The 22332-nt window shown below is 39.5% G+C and overlaps 1 protein-coding gene across 1 annotated transcript; it reads right to left on the bottom strand.

Moving 5' to 3' along the window:
* Positions 1–16056: 16056 nt before the first annotated feature.
* LOC135703417 (uncharacterized) lies at positions 16057–17531 on the bottom strand. The gene is made up of 3 exons (XM_065224632.1): positions 17000–17531; positions 16625–16938; positions 16057–16548 (listed from the first exon to the last, which is right to left on the bottom strand). Exons 1-3 carry the CDS (start codon positions 17529–17531, stop codon positions 16057–16059), a joined length of 1338 nt encoding a protein of 445 aa, XP_065080704.1.
* Positions 17532–22332: the final 4801 nt, after the last annotated feature.

The raw sequence follows: 22332 nt of genomic DNA, 5'->3' as shown, positions 1-22332 counted from the left end.
AGTGTCGCTTATATTCTGTAAGTGTTGTTGTTTCTAGTAAAAAAAGTTGCTTAAAGTTACTTCTTTTTTAAATTCGATCACGCAAATATCGAGGCAGAAAACCGTAAACTAATGAAACAAAATTCGTTGTCAATTATGCTCTGCAAGCGCTGATGTCTCGCCATTTGCGTTTCATTGGCCAACAATAAAATGGAAGGACCAAAGTACAGATGAGGAGCGATGATTGATTTGTATAGCTGTATTTTACTGGCAATAGTTAAATCGTTTTTCAATCGACATATAATTCCATAGTTCTTGGCAGTTTTCTTGGTGGCATTGTCAATGTGAGAGTTGAACTTACGTTTGCATCAATAATCAAGCCAATATATTTGAGCTCCTGAACGCGATCAATAGTCACATCATCAATTACAACAGAGGCGGTCTCATTTACTCGATTTCGCGAAATTACCATGAATTTAGATTTACTTGTATTCAACCATCAACTAAGAGAACGCAAATCTTCATTCAAGTGTCACAAAATCGTAAAATACGTCCCATGTTATTAATATACATAATGAATAAAAGAGGCCCTAATACACTTTCCTGGGGCACTCCAAAGTTCTTCCCCATGGAACTGGAAACGGAATCATTAAAAACAGTCCGTTAAGATGTGTCAGACAAATAGCTTTCAAACCATTTATTTGCAGTGCACTCTCTCTTGAGCTTGAACTTGAGCTTGATTGACCGCCCACGGTTGCTACTCTGTTACTGCCAGATCAGCTGTAATTACACAGAGAATTAATAGACGATGCTTGGGACTAGCAATCATCCTCAATGTGTAAAAACTGGTGATCTTAAATTAGGCAATACCAGCGCTTGCCGCGCCCGAACACAGGTCAAGAAAGGAATGGGAAGGATTGTGTTGACATGACACTCGCTTTGATGGAAGCCGAGAACACCTCTGCACTTCCACGAGGAATCACTGGGATGTTGGATAAGAGGGTTGGGTTTGCAGTAGGGTTCGTTTTAGTAAACGATAAGCTGAATTGATGTCCTAACGATCATATAACGCGAAGGAGCTTGGGACTAAACCCACGGTCTTCTGCTCAGTAAGCAAAAACGTTTGCCACTAGGCAGACGAGCACCTTTTTAATCACCGAGTTGCTGTTATTACCATGTAGTCATATAACAAATAAAACGATTGACAAATCTTGAATGTGGATGGGCCTGACATTAGACTCATGATGTCTCATTAGACTCAGTAAGCAAAAACGGTTGCTCTAAGGCCACCGAGCCCCTCATATCACATAATAACGTTGCTCAAATTTGTGTATCCATTCAAACCCGGAACCAACGACAACAACGAGTTTCGCAAAATACACGAAACTCAAGCGATTTTACCATAAATCTCTTTGATATGTAAGGACCTGGGACCACGTTTTTCTACTCAGTAAGCAGCAGGCCACTGTAACCGACGATTTTTCAAATCCGAAAACTAAAAACTACGAAAAAGTACTTAGGCCTTCATTAAGTTCCACTTTCACGCGACGTTCAATGACAGGGTCCTATCCAGGATTACATCTGAAAAATCCAAATCTGGCCAACGCCCACCCTAAACCTAAACCTGTTCTAATCCACCTGAAATGACTAACGAATGGAAGACTTTGACTACCCAGCCATGCAATAGTCTCATTTCGTGCCTTATGGCAACTTGATGATTCTATTGCGCTCATCTTTTGGCACCACCCAGGGGAGACGTGGTCCTGTACCCAATGCTTAACTTATCTCTATTCCATTCAGCTACTCGCAATTTCTTGTGATATAGTGGGCGGAATATTATTATATGAGACAATTCAATGCAGACGTCTTTCCAAATTGGGCAGATCGACAGGTAATCGGTGAGTTACCACGATAGTTGCTATTCAACAACACGACAACGTCCCATCGTCAACGCCTGCTATGAGAATTTCCCATTGCAGACGCCAACGAAATGACGTCATCGAGCTATCGATCAACTACCCTGGTTATCGCCTGGTACCTTATAGCACGATGCTAGGAGGCGAACCGGAAGCATCGATCATTTATTTGCAGTGCACTCTCCCCTCGAAGAACGCGAACTCGGTCTAAACGAATTCCATTTACGTTGGCCTTGAATGATTCCGTTTACGCGAGAGAATCGCGTAAATGGAGTACACGTAGCATATGGGATTTGACCTAATTGGGACCAACATGGAAAATCTCGCGATCCTGGACATATAGAAGGTTACTGTATTGGGTAAAGTTGTTCAAGACCTAATGGTTGGTGGACAGAAGATCGGAATTTTCTCACTATGCGGCGCTAGCGGGCATGATATTAGTGGTTTTTTTTATGTCATATCTTGAAATCCTTGCCATCTAGGAAGTTGCTGTCTTGGGTAAAGTTGTTCAGTACATCAAGAACTTATGATTGGTGGACATAAGTTCAGAATTTTCTCACTACGCGGCGCTAGTTTGCATGTATTAGTGATGTCGTTGTTTATGTCATATCTTTAAATCCTTGCCATCTAGGAAGTTGCTGTCTTCTGCAAAGTTGTTAAGTAGATTAAGACCTAAAGGTTGGTGGGCAGAAGTTTGGAACTTTCTCACTACGCGACAACTTCTGTCCACCAACGATAAGGTCTTGATCCATTGAACTACTTCACCCAAGAAAGCAACTTCCTAGATGGCAAGGATTTCAAGATATCACAAAAACAAGGGCATCACAAATTCATGCACACTAGCGCCACGTAGTGAGAAAATTCCAAACTTATGTCCACCAACCTTTAGGTCTTGATCCACTGAACAACTTCGCCCAAAACAGTAACCTTTTATATGTCCAGAATCGCGAGATATTCCATGTTGGTCCCTATTAGGTCAACTACCATATGCTACGTGTACTCCATTTACGCGAATTCGATTTACGTGGTACGTATTACTCACGCTTTTCGGGGGGATAGTGTACTAATAATTCCAAAACGCTTGATTGTTCTTAAGAACAAGGGACTAGAAATGTTAAAAAAAAATAATAAATAACCAAAATGAAACCAACTTATTCTAGGTAAAGTGACTAGGAAAGAGTGCAGTTATCACAGGCTAAGCAGGCGTAGAATCTAATAGTAGAGTCACTGAATTGTGAGTAAACATTCGAAAAATAACATGAGAGCTAATCAGTTGAAACAAATTTATATTTTAGCTTTAAAGCATTTTCAAATAAACGGATTGCTAAAAGAACCGTGAATACAACTCAGCGCCTAGTGCTGTGCCAACATCATATATATCTGAAAGGTTTACTCATCAATTGGCAAAGCTTGTTAGTGCATGACCAGGTCTTAATTGCAAAAATATATAATGCATCTGAAAAAAAAGAGTCCCGCAAACGAAAAATGTCCCTAACCCAGTAGCAAACGTGCAATCAGGAAGTGTACACAAATCATGAACCAGTCAAGCTTCGTTATGCAAATCCTAGTAAGCGAGAATCTGATTGCAATCATCCATTACTGGCATATTTCCCCGTCGATGGTCATGGCAGAGCAAAATAGCAACATTCCGCTCAGTCATCATCATCGCACCCATCAACGGAGCCACATTTTCGCCATTATCCAGCAGTGCAAAATCAATCATGACACTTCACTTTCTGGCCGTTTTCTCCGCCCTTCCGGTTTGCCAGTCGTCCAAGAAGAAAACCGGCTAGTAACCGAACGACACCAACGTCGGTGTGCATGCCACTTTTTGCCAAACTAAATGTATACATGTTATTCATAACCTTATGTCTTGCATTATGCATGCATATCCTTTTTTCATCGACCATCTTTTACCCTTTCGTGTCCCCAAAGAGCTGGAAAGGCAATAATGTGAAAGCCAAGAGACAGCGGCCGGCCGGCTATTTTGCCATTTGGTTCGAAGTATAGGTAAAAGCACAAATATGCAGAGGTATAATGTACGATAACAGAGCCACACCGGCAAGGTAATACCTATCACGAGGAAAAATTGAATCCGGAAAGCACCTCCCGTCCTCTGCAATCTGCTGGGAAAAACTTATTGTCAGTGCTTTTTCCTTTATTGCATCAAAATACCGGCAAATGTCGAGGGATGAAACAGGTGGTGAACGGAGAAATATTGAACCAGATGGTTCTTTTGTTGACTGCGGGTAAGGATCTAAAGAAGCAGTGCGGGATACCTCAAAGACACGTAAGAGTACTAAAATCTTGTGTGTCGTCGCCGGTTGCCTATGTTGGCATTTTGGGACGATGTAACGTTCGGAATGGGACTCGAGTGGTGAAAAATGTCATATCTAGAGAAAGCAAACTAGGCTTGTCAGTTATATGGGTTTTATTTGATAACACGATTTACCTAGCTGAATATTTTTACGATTTTAGTTTAATGGTCTAAATTTAAATTCTGATTATCTTATTTGAGAATTAGGATATTTCGGATATTATATTGAATTAAGCAAAATTAATTGAATTAGGAGCTAAAAGTTGTTCAATTGAAGGGTTATGGTTTTCAGATTTGAGTTTTCTGAGACTAAGGACTGTTCATTTTAAAAGGTGGACACCTGTTTTATATAATAACTTTATTTTGCCTCAAAGAATTCACAAAAATTTTATTTTAGTATGTTCATCAGGCACAACAGAATCTTACAGAGTAATGAACATCAGCATTTCACGTACCCCTGTAGAAGCGGCGAACCTTACTTAGAAAACCTGTCATCAGCTTCTGCACATTCTCTTGCGTAACCCGCTGGCTAGTTTTTTGCCTCATTTTCTTGAAAGATTCCACGTCTATAGCTTGTTTACCCTGCTTCTTCAAGTGACGCTTCGTAATTGCCCAGTATCGTTCGATCGGACAAAGCTCTGGGCAATTTGGTGGGTTGTTCTCTTTTTTAACAAAATCGATGTTCAGTAATTGGTACAGCTTCAAGGTTGTGGACGCGTAATGAGCGGTTGCCAAGTCAGGCAGAAACAAGGGCGGAGTGTCGTGTTGACGATAGAGCCGAGCCAGGCGCTTCTTAATGCAATCTTCTCTGTATACTTGTGTGTGTGTGTATGTGTGTGTATTCAATCTAACCCCCACTGGTCGGCAGTGTTTTTATGGAAGCACTCTCTCTACAATGTCGCGTTTATGGTCATTGTAGACAGCTTTAGTCCGGGAGTTAGAAGGCAACCCATTTCAGAATGTCTGGAGAGTCACGCCCATTCCGAGGTTACTTTCACTTACAATAAGCCCCGCATGTATGCATCACCGTTATCAAATGGATATTGGTATTACATACACGCTTCCAGGTTCGAAAATATATTTTTTCAAACCTGGCATGTATTTAGTTTAATTTTGATATATATTTTTTTTTTAATAATTGGAAAGCTCTCACCATATTCTGCTTTTCCGCCGTCGCTGATGACTTCTTCTGGAATCCCATGGACTTTTTCTCTAAAGCTTCGTATTTCATTCCGTGCTTCACCGGCAATTTCCTTCCGTAGATCGTCCTTGGTTGGTTCTAATATGATTCCACCTTTTTTGGTCGGTTTCATTGAATTGAAATGAATTGCCGTGGTGATCTGGGACGAGGCTCACGCCCAAAGTCGCGGTTCCACCGAGCGCTCCGTATGCGAAAAGAGAATGAAAGAAATTCGAAAGGGATCAATCAGTTTCAAGAAGTGACAGTTTCATCAGATTCCCCAACTAACCATAGTTGCTTGAATATACAAGCTATATTGCGACTATATGGTTACTTGGGTACTCATATGGCCGTCAGAATGGTTCATCGGTTGCGAAGTGAAGTATTTCTGAAAGTGATGCGTTGTATTTCTCAATGTTTTGATTTTATCCTAACGTTACTTCCATGTTATTTCACAGACAAGCAGACACTACACATTGAACATTTATCATTGTAAACCCTACCGCCATCTGTCCTATATACTTTCATGAGCAATACACTCAACAGATGGTTGTAGTATGTAAACGTCAAACGCTAGGGAATTGATTATGTGCACCACAAGTGGCGGTACTACCAACTAAGAAACATTTAAATTAACCGTTAAAAACGATTTCTATGAAGGTTTTAAGAGTGTTATGTCTGCTTGTCTGTGACCATACCTTCACTATCGCAACTTCGGGTAATCTGCGAAAGTATTTGCATTTTTCTCAGGTACTCTCTCATACTCGAAATGTGCCACGACCAAATTGGCACAACGACGCCCTATACGCTCTCTGGCCGAAGCGCAGGGTGCAATCTTCTCTGTATACTTTTCCTGATATTGTACCTCTGGTAAAAAACGGCTGGCTTTTACGATCACACGTACAAATTGCTTCCCATAACTTCTCAATTTGAAATGTACGGATGCTGTCAGGAATTATCTAATAACATCAATATAAAACTGCGGTCCTGGAAGCGCTCTTGTATCCAATTTAACATAGGTTTCATCATCTTTAAGCACTCCTTCGAATTTCATCTGAAGCAGCTAATTATACAACCGAATTTGTTGATATTCTGTTCGCTTCGGCGCTTTCCAGTAGGTTCGAATGTTGCTCTTCATATTCAGAGCCGTTTCAACGCTGACCCCTAATTTTTGCGCAATTTCCCGCATGGAGTAGGAATGCTGTGTTGTAAGGAGCGGTACGCCTCTTCTCTCCAAATCTGGATCCGATGGTCCTTGTCTGTGTTTAGTTTTTGGCAAATCCATAATAGTGTACTCTTCTCCAAAGTTCTTGATGATTTTCTACACCGCTGACTTCGAACATTTCGCAATACTCGCTATTTTTCTGTACGAGAGCCCCTTTGGGCACCATTTGTGCAAAATCAAACGCCTGGTTTTCAAGTCAATACGCGACATTTTTATGATTTAAAAAAAGGGTTTGTTTATATTGAATGCATCAAGTTAACTATAGAATTGCAAGCTGTAAATTGCTCAATTGGGATTTCGGAGATTTTGAAGATTATATTAAATGAATCAAGTCATATTTAAATTGCCCAATTGAAAGATCAGGGTGTCCATTCAAATCCCATTTTTCAATTCCCGGTTTAAAAATAGGTCTCCCTTAAACGAAAAGGCGTTCAAAAAAAGCCCTTGAAAGATAATGATATAATATTGTCAGCAGAATTGCTCTACAATACGTCTACTTTGCAGGGCTTTATACAATAGTTGTGACTAAAATAACGAAAAAAGTGACCAATAGTGACATTTATTGATCGGAAAGATATGAAATCGTTGAATGCAACCCGGTTTGAGAAATATTATAAACTCATAAACCACCATGAGCATTTTTCAAGCTTCTTTAAAATAAAACAAACGGTTGAAGGATCCTATAAATTTGATTTCGTAAATTCAGTATTAATTGGATTATCAAAAGGATGATTTTCAACCTTTATTTCCTCCCACAGTACTCATGTTTTTGTCTTGATTTTGACGTAGGACTACGTCTGTGATTTCTATATGGGGGTTCACTTTGTGAAAACCAAAAATGGAACATGTAACAAAATTATGAAAGATTTTTAATGTCAGTAACTCAGCTGCCCCTGGACCAATTTCAATAATTTTATCACCAATCGATCAGAAATATTTCTACGCATCCGCATAATTTAAGACATCATTATTTTTCAAAACGTCACTATTGAAAATTTCATGAATGTGCAAATGTTGCTATGATAATTAAAATTATCACCGATTGCCTGCGGAAAGCGATTTCCCTAACACAGATTTCAAAGTTGAATTCCAACCGGTCTCACCAAACGGTATGTTTATTCAATCACCGCGTGGTGAGTGGTTGTGTTCTCCAGTACACAACGAAAGGCTGCCTGCAAGCAGCGAGCTGCAGCCCACATGAGCATCCATAGAAGGTGGAAGAAGCCGCACCGCTGTTGATCGGAATTAGTAGCTCTTCGTCAGTCACTGTGGGTCATCTATGTCAAGTGCGTCATACCAAAGGGTATAAACAGAGAGAACCCCGCTCAAATTCCTATTCCTGCACAAAACATAAGCTATTCCTATTCCTGCATAAACATACAACCCCATAGGGCTATTCCTTGTAGTTTTTTTGGAAACCAAATGGTTGGTTGTTAAGTTGAATTTAGCTTCAGAAGGCGAATCGGTTATTAAAATAAATTTCGGGATGTAAAAAATATAACATGGACATTTATTAGGAAACCTTGAAATTGAGAAAAATTGAGGCGCTGAGAAAAATACTAGAACAAGCAATTTTAAAGATCACGAATATATAAACTTCTGTAAAACTTCAAACATAGACATATATTCATACCTCTGGAACCTAGGCAAATCTTCTAAGCAAAACAAATTTCCCACTCAGAAAGAAAATATTACATGCGTTTACGGTTTAAAATCACGATCTTGAAAAAAGTTGGAAGATTCTGGTATACATTTTAGAGATATTGTACATTTTTGTAATTAATGCTGGGACTTTCTCGAGGTTCTAGAAGATTTGTTTTCAAAATATTATCCCACTGTCAAGTTCGAGTGGTGCACGGTAAAAAGTTATCACATCTAATCCAAATGCTCTTGCACTTGACTCAGTCTGTTATGCGGCACTACGGATCGAAGTGATTTATCATTGATTTTCAAATTATTTGCGTTTTTAAACAAAGAGATAAATATGTACTGTATAACACCTTTAAATCTAAATGATTATCATTTGAATCAGCTCCACTGTTTTCATCCATTGAATTTGAGTAGTTTTGCTTTTGGAATCAAATGTCAAAACGCACATGACAAACATTACTCGCGAAGATGGCAAGTCAACAACAAATGAAGTCAAGCGAGAGAAGCGATAATTCTCCATCTCCATCCGAAATAATTTGCGTTCTAGAGCGTGAATAATACGAAATTGTTGCTGTAGTCAATAATAGTGTATTATTCAGATAATTTCGATTACAAATCAGTGTCAATATCTCGCCTTGCTTCTACTAAAAGCTTTGCGATGTTGTTCAATGTCACTTGGAAACATGTGATCTGGATAGTAATATGATATGGTCATATTCTGAATAACATATAACAAGGTTTGCAGTATGAACAAGGCTAAATATTTATTTAAATCCATTTTCAGCAAAAAAAAATAATCAAAGGATAAATTATTTAAACTTAAAGTGATAGATTGTTATATCAGTATGGTTGACATTTCGAGTTCAAAGCACACCACATCAACAACAATGTGCAATACAATCTAAAATGAAGTGATTTGCTGATGATTTCATCGTGCTTCGATATGATCTCTTCCAAGGGATTTGCACATCGAATTACAATGTTTGGCAAGTAGTGCAAATTCAACAGCAAATCACTTTACACGGACATGATGTTTTTTACCGTGTATGAAACGTCATTTTAAACTGCTCAAATATATCCATTCTGAGGTGAACTCCAATTCTTAGCAATATTCAAAGGATTAATTTCCAAACGGTAAGGGAATTACTAAGATAAATTTAAAGGACAATTCCTTGGGAATTATTAAGAATACTAAGACAATTGTTGATTGAATTTCAATAATTTTCTAGAGAGGAATCCAAAAGTGGTATTCAGAGAATTTTGATAGCACTTAGCTTAATTTCAATGAAATGCCAGAGAGAATAATACAATTATTCAGTGGAATCAAATAGAAAGTACATTTGGTGACAAATTGGGATCCCTAGCAGCACACATGTCACTGAACAATTGTGGTTACTTGTGTGCCACTTATTCCAGTCACAATCAAGTTGCAGCAGCTTATTTCGATCGAAGTGTGCTGCTTGGGATGATTCTAAGGAACATCTCAAAAATAATCCAAAGATATAAAACGAAGAGTTATTTCCTAGAAATGTACAAAGTGCCTTCACAGGTATTTCAGAGATTGAAAATTTTCTCTGGCTATGCGAGAAATTCAACATTCAAGGTTGGGCAAATAGCTTTTAAAATTCTGAGACTTTGAACAGTTGTTAAGATTTCATGCTTACAAAACAATTAAGAGACCGGTGAAGGAAAACTCTTTAAACGGAAAATGTTGAGTCAAACGGCACGAGCTGAACCTCATCATAAGTCTGATCGACAAAATCCCCTAAAAAATGTGACTCCGAACTACTTGAGAGTAAGGACTTTTTTATGATTATCTAGCCCCGACTAAGGAAAATCAGAAATCGGTTTGCATACATAGGTAGAGGAAAAAGTACATATAGGGGAAATGGATGTAATGTCGGTCTAAATGCCCCTAATTTGGACCCATACTTAAATTCAGCAATCGACCATATTTTAATAGCGACCAAAAATATTCATTAGTACCATCCTAATGACGCGTTCATCTAGATAAAATTGATAAATGGCAGATTTTTAGCGATGGGCCCAATCTTAGATCCATAGGCCAACATTAGAGCCATTTCCCCTAGTTAACAAGTTAAGCAGAATTAGGTAAAAATATAGACAAAAATATTTTGAAATTGCAATTAAATTCCCCATTTTTTTCCGGTTGACTTCGATTCCTGGTTTTGGCGATTCTCCCGTTTGAGTGGCCACTAGCGATTTTATAAAAGCAAATTCTCAGCACATTTTGCTGAAATTAGATTCTTTTTTTTTTCCTTTGATTTGTTTTCCGTCGATCTTGTTTTCCGTACTGAGTACCGATGCTACCGACGCCAGGAAGGCAGCTCCCACACCTGGACCCTAGTTATCGACCCATCAACTCATGAACCGGAGACGAACGGCTTTACTTCCCTCGGTTCACTTATAGATCTAAATACGAAATGTAGGTTCTAGAGTTGGCTCTCTCTTGAACAGAGGCAGTTAATCAGACCCCATTTGTACCATTAATTCCAATAATACTGCAACTGCAACACAAAACAAATTAGGAAGTCATATTCATCATCCTCTATAGTCGGTCTCCAACAAAGTTCACCCCCGGTTGCAACTCTTACCGGCTGCTGATAGGCCGTTGTTTTTCACATCACGAAAGCACAGGACTTTTATTATCATATGAACACCAAATATCACACACAAACGCCACTTCCCGCGTCATCCTCAATCCGGTTTATCATTGCGATTTCAAACCAAAACATTGAAGGTGTCAGAAATAGCGGGTTGCCAGGATGGGTATTTTACAAACAATCACAGCTTGCTCTATAAGTGTTTGCTGTGATCAATAATTGACAGAGCTGGAATTAAGGCGTAACAGCTTTTGTAAACAATGACTTCTCTCGATGATTTCTAGAAAGCCAAGGCACGCCCACGCCAACCAACATAACCAACAGAAAGGGGAAGTCTTCCCTAACTTATGTGAAAATTTTACCAAGTTCAAAAAATTGCCCAAAAGCTGTTGTTGTATAGATTATGTTAATTATGTTAATGTGTCCATCTTGACACTTCCACAGATGATAGCATTTGTATAGGCTTTTCAATAAAAAATATTTACAAGATATATCGCAGAGGCTAATTTTTTTACTATTTTTATGATTTAAACACTTTACACACATGTAATTAATTCGGAAAAGAAATTAATTTTTCCAACAACTTTGTGTCTGATGTCACTTTGATTGGAAGTGGCGTTTTCGTGTTATGATTTGTAGAAAAATAACTAACACGCAATTTTATAAGTTTTTTGCGAAATTAGAAATGGCCGTATTTTAGCTCAAAAGTGAATTATTCACCACAACAAACAATTGTGCAAAGTTCCCATCATCATCTTTTCTTCATTTGGCGTGGAACTGTTATACGATGCTCAATTTATCTGCATAGTATTGAAAATAATTTTTGAGGCCATTGTGAAATATGAAAATTGAATTCACGACGTTTTTGATAATTCATATTCAGAAGCAGAAATCATGATGTACCGAATCTCACGTTTTCTGTAAGGCATTTTACAAATGCTTTTATGTAACATGATAAGCAGATAGCGCCACAAAACCCAGGTACACATTGTTTTCACCATTTGAACATACCGCGCCCGCTATTCGTTTAACGCAATCAACTAAAATCCCCACTAACGAATACCATTTGTGCCAATCACGATGTAAAATAAGCTTCTAATCTTCCCGAAACAATCTCTCCGGTCGTCGGTCGGAACGTGGGGCGTTGAATGTCAAGAACAAAAGTCCCTCCGAAACGTGCGTGCTCTTCCTCCGCACTCCCGCTTAAATGAATGGCGTATTGTTTCCGAACTGGGTTGCGTGAAAACTTTCCATCTCGTTACTACCCATTTGTCGACCCGTCCATCATTCGCTGAGACAACGCATATTAAACAACAATGGATGCCATCTGACGTCGAAATTTCTTTGTCGCAAATTATTTCCATCTGACTGACTGGAGTGGGAGGAAACTTACCACCAAAACGATACCGGCTGGTTGCCTCTTTTCCATTTCATAGATAATCCCATTTGCGCTCATCAAATTTCCATTGCAGATTGAAAAAGAAAAATCCATATCGATTTTCTGTTCAATTACTCCCCTTCACCACCTGTGTCCGTGTGAGCGCAAACGGAACCGATGGGAAAGTTTTTACTTAGTTTGATCTCCCTGAGGAAATACATGGCACACAAGATTGAAGTTTTCCATTTCATAAACGGTCGTCACCGGTGGAAGTTTTCACATCCAGGCGATTCGTACGATCGGATGAAGAACTCTTTCCGAACAAGAAGTGTAAAGTTGCCAAACCGGGCAAAACAGATAGAAAGATGATAGCAACACCGTACGTATGGACTTGGGAGCTAACTTCGGTTTCAGCTGAATAAATATTCTGACTTTTTCGAAAAAAAAAGTTCGGACAACTACTCATGCGAGGTATCCACAAAGATGAGATTGTTGAAAAATGCAGTCGGCCTAATTTATATGAAAACAATTCTGAATAGTCACACAATGTTTTTTGACGTAGGATTACGTCTTTCGGCAACATATTGGAGGTGCGATTTCAAAAAACCAAAATCGACCGCGTTACGAAAAGTTGTCAGGGTTTGACCAACTATAACTCTGTCAATAGCGGATGGATATTAATTCCAAACAATCCAATCGATTGGGACGTCATCTACGAATCTGCTAAAATGAACACTTTATAAATTTTCAAAAGCTCACTATTGAAAATTGCACGAATGTGCAACTGTTGTTATAATAATGAAAATTATCGCCGATTGACTGCGATAAGCGCTTTCCCTAACATAGATTAAAAAATCGAATTCGCTCCGGTCTCACTGAACGGTGTTTATTCAATCACCGCGTGTGGTGAGTGGTGGTCATCATCAGCAGCCACCGCAGTGGTTTCGGCGCGTTCTCCAGTACACGACGAATGAATGCTCGCAAGCGCGAGCTGCAGCCCACTGAGCGGTCCATTCGCCGAAGAAGGAGAAAGAAGTTGCACCGGTACTGATAGGATTTCAGTTGCCCGTCGTAAACCGCTATGGGCCATCGATGACAAATGCGTCACTGTTCCAAACAACACACAGCTTGCCAGCCTTATCTGTGTTGAACACCTTAATAGTTCAGCATTACTCAACCATCACGACAAAACTATCCTTTTCAGGAACACCATACATTTGTTAAAGAGTTTTTCTGGACACTTCGCGCGTTACCTTTCAAATAGACCAATCTACATTGATCGATTCTCTTCATCGACTCTCTCTTTCGTTAATAACTCGTCACTTTGGTAAGAGCTTGTATCCAAGACACATCGTCCAGGATTGGCTACATGGACACCGACAGAGCACCTCAAAAACAGAACTCTCAAACTGCTTCCGAATTTCAAACCTATTGAACTTTTTCACTTAAAACGAGTTAAGAAATCAATTTAATATTTGCTTTACTTTGTGACATCAAAACCTAATCCTACGTCAAGTCTACGGTCGTGTCTTGGATACAATCTCTTATTTTTTTAAGACTTTATTAGAGACATTTTGAACGCTTTGGTGTGAACGTGTTAGGTTTTGAACGCTTGTAACTTTGTCATTTATAGATGAAATTTAAATCCAAATACGCCAATCGATAGGATATTACATTACGAACCTGCTGAAAAAAACATTTTCGACAACTTATGTCGCTCCAGATTGTACCGTGACGAAAGTTTTTGGCGCACCTTGACTGTTAGAAGGTAGTGGTCCGAATCGATATTTGACCCGCGATAGGTCCTGACGTCGATAATGTGGTCGATTTGCGATTCTGTCTGCTGCGGTAATCTCCAGGTGTAACGATATTGGAGACTATGCTTATACTACTTATGGCCATGTTCTAAGAGGCGGCGAAATCGATGAGTCTAAGGCCGTTGCAACGTGGGGCATGAAGTAGTTCGCCTCCTCGTGGTGTGCCCTGGAAACGTTAATTATCGAACCCAAGGGAGAGATATTGCGGCTAAACGAACTACCACAGAGTAAGGATGCTGGAACCCCATCCAGATCGTCCCAGGAGGTTGATAAGCCCTGCACAAACCCTCGTTGTGCAGAGGCAGGAGTGACACCGGGTTCTGAGAGTGCTTAGCACACGCAGCTGGTAAGCGGTCACATCTGTCCTGTTTGGCCCTGGACAGTTGGCTGGCTATCACGTCTGCTCTAGAACTCAGGCGAACAATTAACAGCGAACAATAAGAGGAAGGCCCTGCACAGCTGCTCACTGTGCAGTAGCGAGTGTCACGTCTGTGACGACCAGTGCTGACAAAAGTCATCGCCACAGCACTTAAAACAACAGTAGCGACGAGTCCTGCTGTCTTCATTGTTATGCAACGAAATATTTATAACTTACGAGACAAAAGCTCTCGTCTTGCAACAGAAAAGTTGTAACGACATTGATGCACGGTGACGTCAACTATCTATTCGTCACAACAACTTTGCAGTCATGCTACAATAATTATTTGAAGAAGCGTTGTGAAGATGAAAAATCATTTCGTCATCGTCGCACTTCAATTGTTGCGTAACGAAAAACGATGTGTTTTCAGTTGTAAAGTCTAGAGTAGGGAAAATCTGCATTTTGATAATAAAAAAAAAACACAAAACGGAAGCAGTTTCAAAAAGTGTCATTCAATTAACCAGTTTTAAACCTCACACGCAATAACAGCTGGATCAGGTAGCGATTGTTCCGATATAAATCACAACACAATTGTTGAATCGATATTCGATTAAATCAATCGGCCATCATGCATTCGAACCTTTATTCTTTAACATATCGATAAAATCAGTAAGCCTTGAAAAAAGGACTCACAAAATAAATGCAGTTGCAAAAAAGTGACATTCATCGTTCGGACACGAAGATAACAAGTTGGGTTTTTTTATCTGCACCAGTAAAAGTATTTGCATTCTTGCATCTTCTCAGCTTCAATGAAGTGTTGGCTACTCAAGAAAATTATTTCGGCTCTTCATCAAGGTGGATTGAATAATCAAGAATGATGGGTCATTCCCTTAAATTAGGACCATTTCCTACTTGAAAGAAGAACAAAAACATTCCAGATTGATGTCGTTAAGAAGCTGGAAGTGCTCACTTCAATTATTTAATAAGTATGCTACCTAAAATTCATTACCAAATAATTAAGTCAATGGTAGGTGCATATCATTAAATATAACCCTAATTCAGCAGAACAGCAGTTATCTGAAATGCCGTTTAAAGATCCAAAATCAGTCATGAACTTCTCACAAAAGCTTTTGTTGTTTGAGAACTTTTTTTTTTTTCTTTTTTCCGTGGTGCATAGATGTTTTCAAGAAATGTTAGTTATTTTTCATTAATTTTCAAAAATTCAAAAGCAGTTTTTTCGTCCAAAACCAAAATTACGCTCATGAAAATATGTTCATTATATTTAACTTGCCTACCGGAACACAGTGATTCCATTTTCATTGACAGAATTTCGATTTTAAACGAAAGAACTGCTTTTGAATTTCCTAAAGATAATGAAGTCTCATATCCCTTTAATAATGTTCCACACAAGTATGTTCTGAACGATCGTTCCCTTAAAATCCTTCAAACAACGACTGTCGATAGTAATCTATTTTAGGCTACGAATTTCGGATAAAAAAATAGGAAAATAAAATGAAGATATAAAGCAGTTTTTAGCTTCAAATTTTTATTAAGAAAAAAGTGTATTATCAAAGGAAAACAAAAAAAAAAGTAAAAAAACGTAATTTTCTTCTTAAGTTTCAGATCTATCAGCGAGCTCGACTTTCCAATCATACATGGTCGGGATGATCTTTTCAAAGATTTCTTTGTTGAGTTTGATCATCAAAATATCTTGTAATGCCTCTTCTGACAGCCCAGTGCGTAAATCGGATAGAACTAGTGCAAGTGCACTAAATGCACGTTCAACGGATACTTGGCTAGACGATCCAGAGAGTACGACCATAGCAACTTCAAACAGTTCCGGATGGCTGTGCTTCCGAGTGAGCCAATGGCTCCAGACGTCGTAGTGATGAGGTTGCCTATTTTCGATGTTGAGACGATGGAGCTGTTGTTGAAAAGAAGAAGCGATATTTGCAGATGTGGTCTCCGAACTTCCAAACAGCTGTGTTAAGTAATCGTCCATTTCATCTGCCTTCTGGACGTTACTTTGGCACATTGGCACTTCAGCAGATGTTGACGGTTTTTTAATCTTGTTTATCCTCTCCCAGACGTTTACAATAAAGCTCTGCGAATTTATTATTGTTCGGTTATTTGGCGATCACACTTTAATAAATATATTTCTTTCAGATACGAAAATTTACCTGTACAGATTCTTTATCGTCGGCTGATGGAAAAATACTTGAGCCAAGAAAATTAAACCGCGGGTCGAGGAAAACTGCAGCAAGGAAAAGCTTGTTTTCTTGAAGTTTTTTCAGTCGGTTCTTAAGTGCTAACGACAAACTTGGGCACAGTGGATTATTGTTATGACTCTCAACTGATCGTATCGCTTGCAACCATTGCATGTAAAAGTCACTGAGTGTAACGTGCTTCATCTGTAAATCATTTGTTAAAGTATACACCGGAGAGAATGCTTCAATAAAGTCTTTCATGAACTTCCAGTCGTCGTTTGTGATCTCTATAAAACAAATTATTGTTTAATATTGAGATAGGAACGATCTTTGTATTGTTTAACTTACCAATTTCTTTGTAATCTTGAGCCAACTCGGTATAAAACTTTTCTTGCTGAACTATCGATTCGATCATTTTGTATCGACCTCCCCATCTTGTAGAAGACCACAAAGGAGCCTTGGAGGCTTGCTTGAGCTCGAAAAAAAGGCAGTATTTATTTTTCCGCGATTCTTTAACAAGGTCCGTAATCCTGCGAATGTTGGGATCGTTTTTCTTTACTACGTCTCCAACTGCCAGCTGTAGTGTGTGACTTGCACACCGGGTGAGACATAGTAGAGGATCAAACTCAGAAGCAAGTGAATCCAATAATTCAATTTCCTTCTCATCACATTGGTGTCCTTCATCTTCCAAGAGGGTTTCGGGTGAAACTCCAAAAACCGCTGAAATTTTCTGTAGCATTTTCACGGCGGCTATCATGTTGGCTCCATTGTCGGTTGTGACAGACAGGATTTGATCGATTGAAACCTCGTATGATTGCAAAATCTCAAGAATCGTATCCTTCAAAAACTTGGCGGTCTGGCTTTGTTTTACTTCGATCATTCCTGTAGATAAAATGTTTTAAAATACCAAGTCTACGTATGACTACTGTCCCTTGCTTTTCGTACTGCACATTTATTCCAAGTATGTGTCTTGAATGCCTCGAAGCGGAATCAATCGCCAGATGAATCAATCTTCCACACATTTCATTTTTGATTGCGTGCTTTACCTTTTCCGCGGCGACGCCAAGATGTATTTTAATATTTCTACGATTCATTGTTACATCCAATGCTTCTGAAATAGGGTCCAGTAAAAGTCTCAGCCCTTCCCATTCCATGCAGGAGAAGGGAAGATGATGTAGTGCAATCAATTTCACGCACGCTTCCAGCATTGTTTGCTTGTTTACTGCAATTGGGATCTTCGGCACTATTTTGGCTTTTTTCGCTGGTGGCTCTTTTATTAACTCATGTAGGACAGCTTCTTCCGGATGTTGGGAGCGGAAATGCCGTAGAAAATTTGTCACATCGTATTTTTCTTGATAATAGCTGCATCCAGTAATCGTATCAATAGCACATTTATTGGCCTCTTTTCGAATCAAATCCGCAATTATAGAAGAATACGTAAATCTTCGCTTTTTTCCAGCCATTTTTTCGGATTTATTTGGTAGTTCGTCTGATCGATTGAAGCACTGACTGAAAAATGACAGCTAAAAGATCGCACGCTTAGCATGCGACGTGACCAGTGTTGCCAAATAATTTTGATGAATATAGCTTTTAAAAATGTTTCCATTTTTTTTTTCATTTTGGAGGGGGGGGGGGGGGTGTTGATAAAGAAGCTGCTTCATAAATTTCTCAAAAATCATCGTATTGTTTACAGTAATTTCCACGTATACTAAACGTCAGTAGACGACTTATCTGTTAATCGATAGGCGAGAAAATCGGTAGCACTGGTCATCCAGGATGTGATAAGTTCATCTTGGTTGAACTGTTCAACGCGACAAAAATGTGTGTTATACGAGACAAGTTTTACATTCCAGTCTGTTGGATTCAAGATTGCGACGAAGTAAAATTAGAAATCGTCGTCGCTTGTGGTCGCAAGACTATCGTCATGCTTCATATGCAACACGACGAAAACTAATGGATGCGGCAAAGCTCAAATCGATGAAGGAGACTTTGTGTTTTTCTTCTACTCCTTATGACGTGAATGACTTTTGTCAGCCCTGTCTGTGACACACCACTAGTGTGATGCGCCATAGCGCAACCGGCCCCCTCTCATGATGTAATGCTTTCGGGCGGTTCCGGGGAGGGCAAGGGCCAAGAGCACAGGGTATGGTTTAGTGGGTCGGGAGCGCTACTTCTCCCATCCCCTGAGTTATCTTCTCAGGTGTCTGGGAGCAGATTCCCCCCTGTATAAAAAAGGCCGTTGGCGTTCGTTAGCTGGTGAGCGCTGAACTTTCCTATAACCTGTCAAATTCCTCCTCCTGGCCGACCGGCCCACAAAAATAAATTTTCCACGGGCCAACCTCTAGATTTGTGCCTTTAGGTGAGATAAACATTCTCTGAAAGTTTTAGCTCATTTAGCACATCGGTCTACAACAACAAATCTGATGTGTTAGGTCACCAAACTGTCTCGTGAAATTGAACAAAGAAGGCAAGTCAGACGCGGTGTATATTGATTTTGCTAAAGCGTTCGATACTCTACCGCACATTTTAGTCACTGATAAAATGAGGCACATAGGATTCCCCGATTGGATAACAGAGTGGCTTTTGTCGTACTTATTGAATCGAAATGCTTATGTGGTTGTTAACTCCGCACGATCCCATTCATTCAACATCATGTCTGGTGTACCGCAAGGTAGCGTTCTCGGTCCCCTAATCTTCAACATTTTTATTAACGACCTGTGCATACTACTTTCATCATTCGAACTTTCCTTTGCCGATGATCTCAAAGTGTATCGCATCATTGCCTGTGACGCTTTGCAGGAGGATATAAACGTCATGCTTATCTGGTGCGGTGACAACGGCATGCGCGTTAACAGCAAGAAGTGCAAGATAATATCTTTCACTCGCTGTATCGGTCAAACTCACCATCATTACTATATGGACGCAGAGACACTCGAACGGGTAAATTCGATCTGCGATCTGGGAGTCACCATCGATTCAAAGCTGAGGTTTAACGATCATGTAGGGATTATATCAGCCAAAACTTTTTCGGTATTAGGATTCATCCGTCGACACGCTTCTGACTTCACCGATGTATATGCTCTAAAAACACTCTACTGTTCGTTGGTGCGCAGTATCCTGGAGTACGCTGCACCAGTTTGGTCGCCGTATTACGTAACACAGACTCTGACGATCGAACGTGTGCAGAAAGGGTTCATAAGATTCGCTCTTCGTCAACTTCCTTGGAACGATCCAGAAAATCTTCCTCCCTATGTCGATCGATGCCAGCTGATTATCATAAGACAAACTACGGCCATAATAATCCATTCGACTCGTGTCTTCGAGCATTCGATGAGTTCGATTTGAATTTGTCTAAAAATGTGTTTAGTAATAGGATTAAAGATAAGGTTTATGTTTAATTATAAGTTATTCAGTCTGTACGACTAAGTAGAAGATGGTGTAATAAATAAATAAATAAATTTAAAAAAATTACGTGAAAATCACTTGATTTTCACATGAATCGCTTGAAGCAGCATTTAATTCCCAAAACACATAATATACACCAGAAAAGTACGATGGAAAATATCTACGTACCTTTTCAGGTGAATATAACGTGAATTGTATTTGCAGTGTAGTCTTTGATATGTTGGTAACGAGAGATGATCAACCGGATTCGTACCTTCCTCAAAGTTGTCCTTGCTCGCTTTCTACTCTATATACAATTTTCACACTGCCGTACTCTGACGAAACTATCAACTCTATACTTTCATCTCCTCATCGATCGTATAAAATTGCCACTTCAAGTCTGTTATTTGACGCTTAGCATCTTCAACTATGAAATTCACAGTCAAATGTAAAGAAGACAAAGAACCAAGCGCCTCCATTTGAAAACTATTTTCACGTTCCGCCTAGGGAGTATGCTGCATCGTTGATCTTTTCATATTCTCAGCGCCATCGCCGTCAAGTGGTAACGACTATGCACCTCTCCACATGGCCGTTCTAACTTCCAACTTACCATTGTTGTCTACTAACATTCAAATGCTTTACATCACCACCCCCATCGACGGGAAAAATCACTACGTCACAAGCCAGGCGAGTTTGATTTGAATAATTCATCACTCCATGCATAGCTCCTTCCACTGCGTACACCACGTACCCACATCATTCCTAGCGGTAGGCGTTCGCCCACTTACATATTGCGAAATTATCAGCAGGATTTTTTTTACACACACACACACCTCCTCACAATTTGCATTACGGGTAAACTGTTATCTGCCGATGCGCCTTACTATAATGGCATGGAATGCAGATCCTCCCCGGGTAGTGGGTGGTTTTGCGTTAGAGTCAGATAGTCACTTCGACCAGACCAGCCCCGTTCTGTGTCAGATAGTGGGCCGGTAGTGTTGGAATCTACTGCCCACTTTCCCCCTCTACCATATTGGGGAAATGGGGGTAAACTTTCCATGCCGGGCAAAATGCACCCCTTTCTAACTCAGCTGCTAGTTGATATGATGGCGTTGAAGTCTAAAAGACAGGCAAACGGACGTAGCTCTTTCTCCTCCATCGCCATACACACATTTAACGTTCAATTTAAATATTATTAGTTTTGCGAATCCCTCACCAAAGCGCTGGCATCGGATGACTTTGACGTTTCAATACATTCTATTGAACTTGTATGCAACATTGTTTGAGACTTGGCAAGATGTCGTTAGAGAGTTCCACGACATTTTTAAGAAAAAAAATTAAAGATTTATGTCTGTTTGTCTGTGTCCAAGTGTACTATATGGATGGAAGTAAAAAACTACTGATAGAAAGTAATTTGAAAATCATTAAAATATAAATCAATTTTGACTGATAACCACGCAAGAATAATTATTTCTTGAAACAGTTGGTATCTCTGAACACTACCAAAATTAACGATTTGATTGATGCAAATTGTTAGCTAGCGGCGCCGGTGGTGTAGTGGTAAGCGTGATTACCTCTCACCCCAGCAGGCTTGGTTTCAATCCCAGTCCCAGAGTAATTCTGAGGAGAACTTAAAAGTAGTTTTGAGGAGAAGTTCAAAGTGATTCTGAAGAGAGCTTCAGAGTAGTTCTGAGGAGAACTTCAGAGTAGTTCTGAGGAGAACTTCAGAGTAATTCTGAGGAAAACTTCAGAGTAGTTTTCAGGAGAAGTTCAAAGTGATTCTGAAGAGAGCTTCAGAGTAATTCTGAGAAGAACTTCAGAGTAGTTTTGAGGAGAAGTTCAAAGTAATTTTGAAGAGACCTTCAGAGTAATTCTGAGAAGAACTTCAGAGTAGTTTTGAGAAGAAGTTCAAAGTGATTCTGAAGAAACTTCAGAGTAGTTCTGAGAAGAACTTCAGAGTAGTTTTGAGGAGAAGTTCAAAGTGATTCTGAAGAGAGCTTCAGAGTAGTTCTGAGGAGAACTTCAGAGTAGTTTTGAGAAGAAGTTCAAAGTGATTCTGAAGAAACTTCAGAGTAGTTCTGAGAAGAACTTCAGAGTAGTTTTGAGGAGAAGTTCAAAGTGATTCTGAAGAGAGCTTCAGAGTAGTTCTGAGAAGAACTTCAGAGTAGTTTTAAGGAGAAGTTCAAAGTAATTCTGAAGAGAGCTTCAGATTAATTCTGTGGAGAACTTCAGAGAAGTTTTGAGGAGAAGTTCAAAGTAATTCTGAAGAGAGCTTCAGAGTAATTCTGAGGAGAACT

This window comes from Ochlerotatus camptorhynchus, unplaced genomic scaffold (genome assembly GCF_037179485.1).
Source record: "Ochlerotatus camptorhynchus isolate MF236.1 unplaced genomic scaffold, CSIRO-AGI_Acam_v1.1 ptg000021l, whole genome shotgun sequence".
NCBI classification, from domain to species: Eukaryota; Metazoa; Arthropoda; class Insecta; order Diptera; family Culicidae; genus Ochlerotatus; species Ochlerotatus camptorhynchus.
This window is presented reverse-complemented; position numbering and strand designations above follow the sequence as displayed.

Coding starts and splice junctions, on each gene's coding strand:
- LOC135703417 (XM_065224632.1), bottom strand. CDS start 17,531: ATGATCGAAGTAAAACAAAGCCAGACCGCCAAGTTTTTGAAGGATACG. Junction 16,939..16,999: donor TCAAGATTACAAAGAAATTG/GTAAGTTAAACA, acceptor TTTGTTTTATAG/AGATCACAAACGACGACTGG. Junction 16,549..16,624: donor ACGATAAAGAATCTGTACAG/GTAAATTTTCGT, acceptor ATAAATTCGCAG/AGCTTTATTGTAAACGTCTG.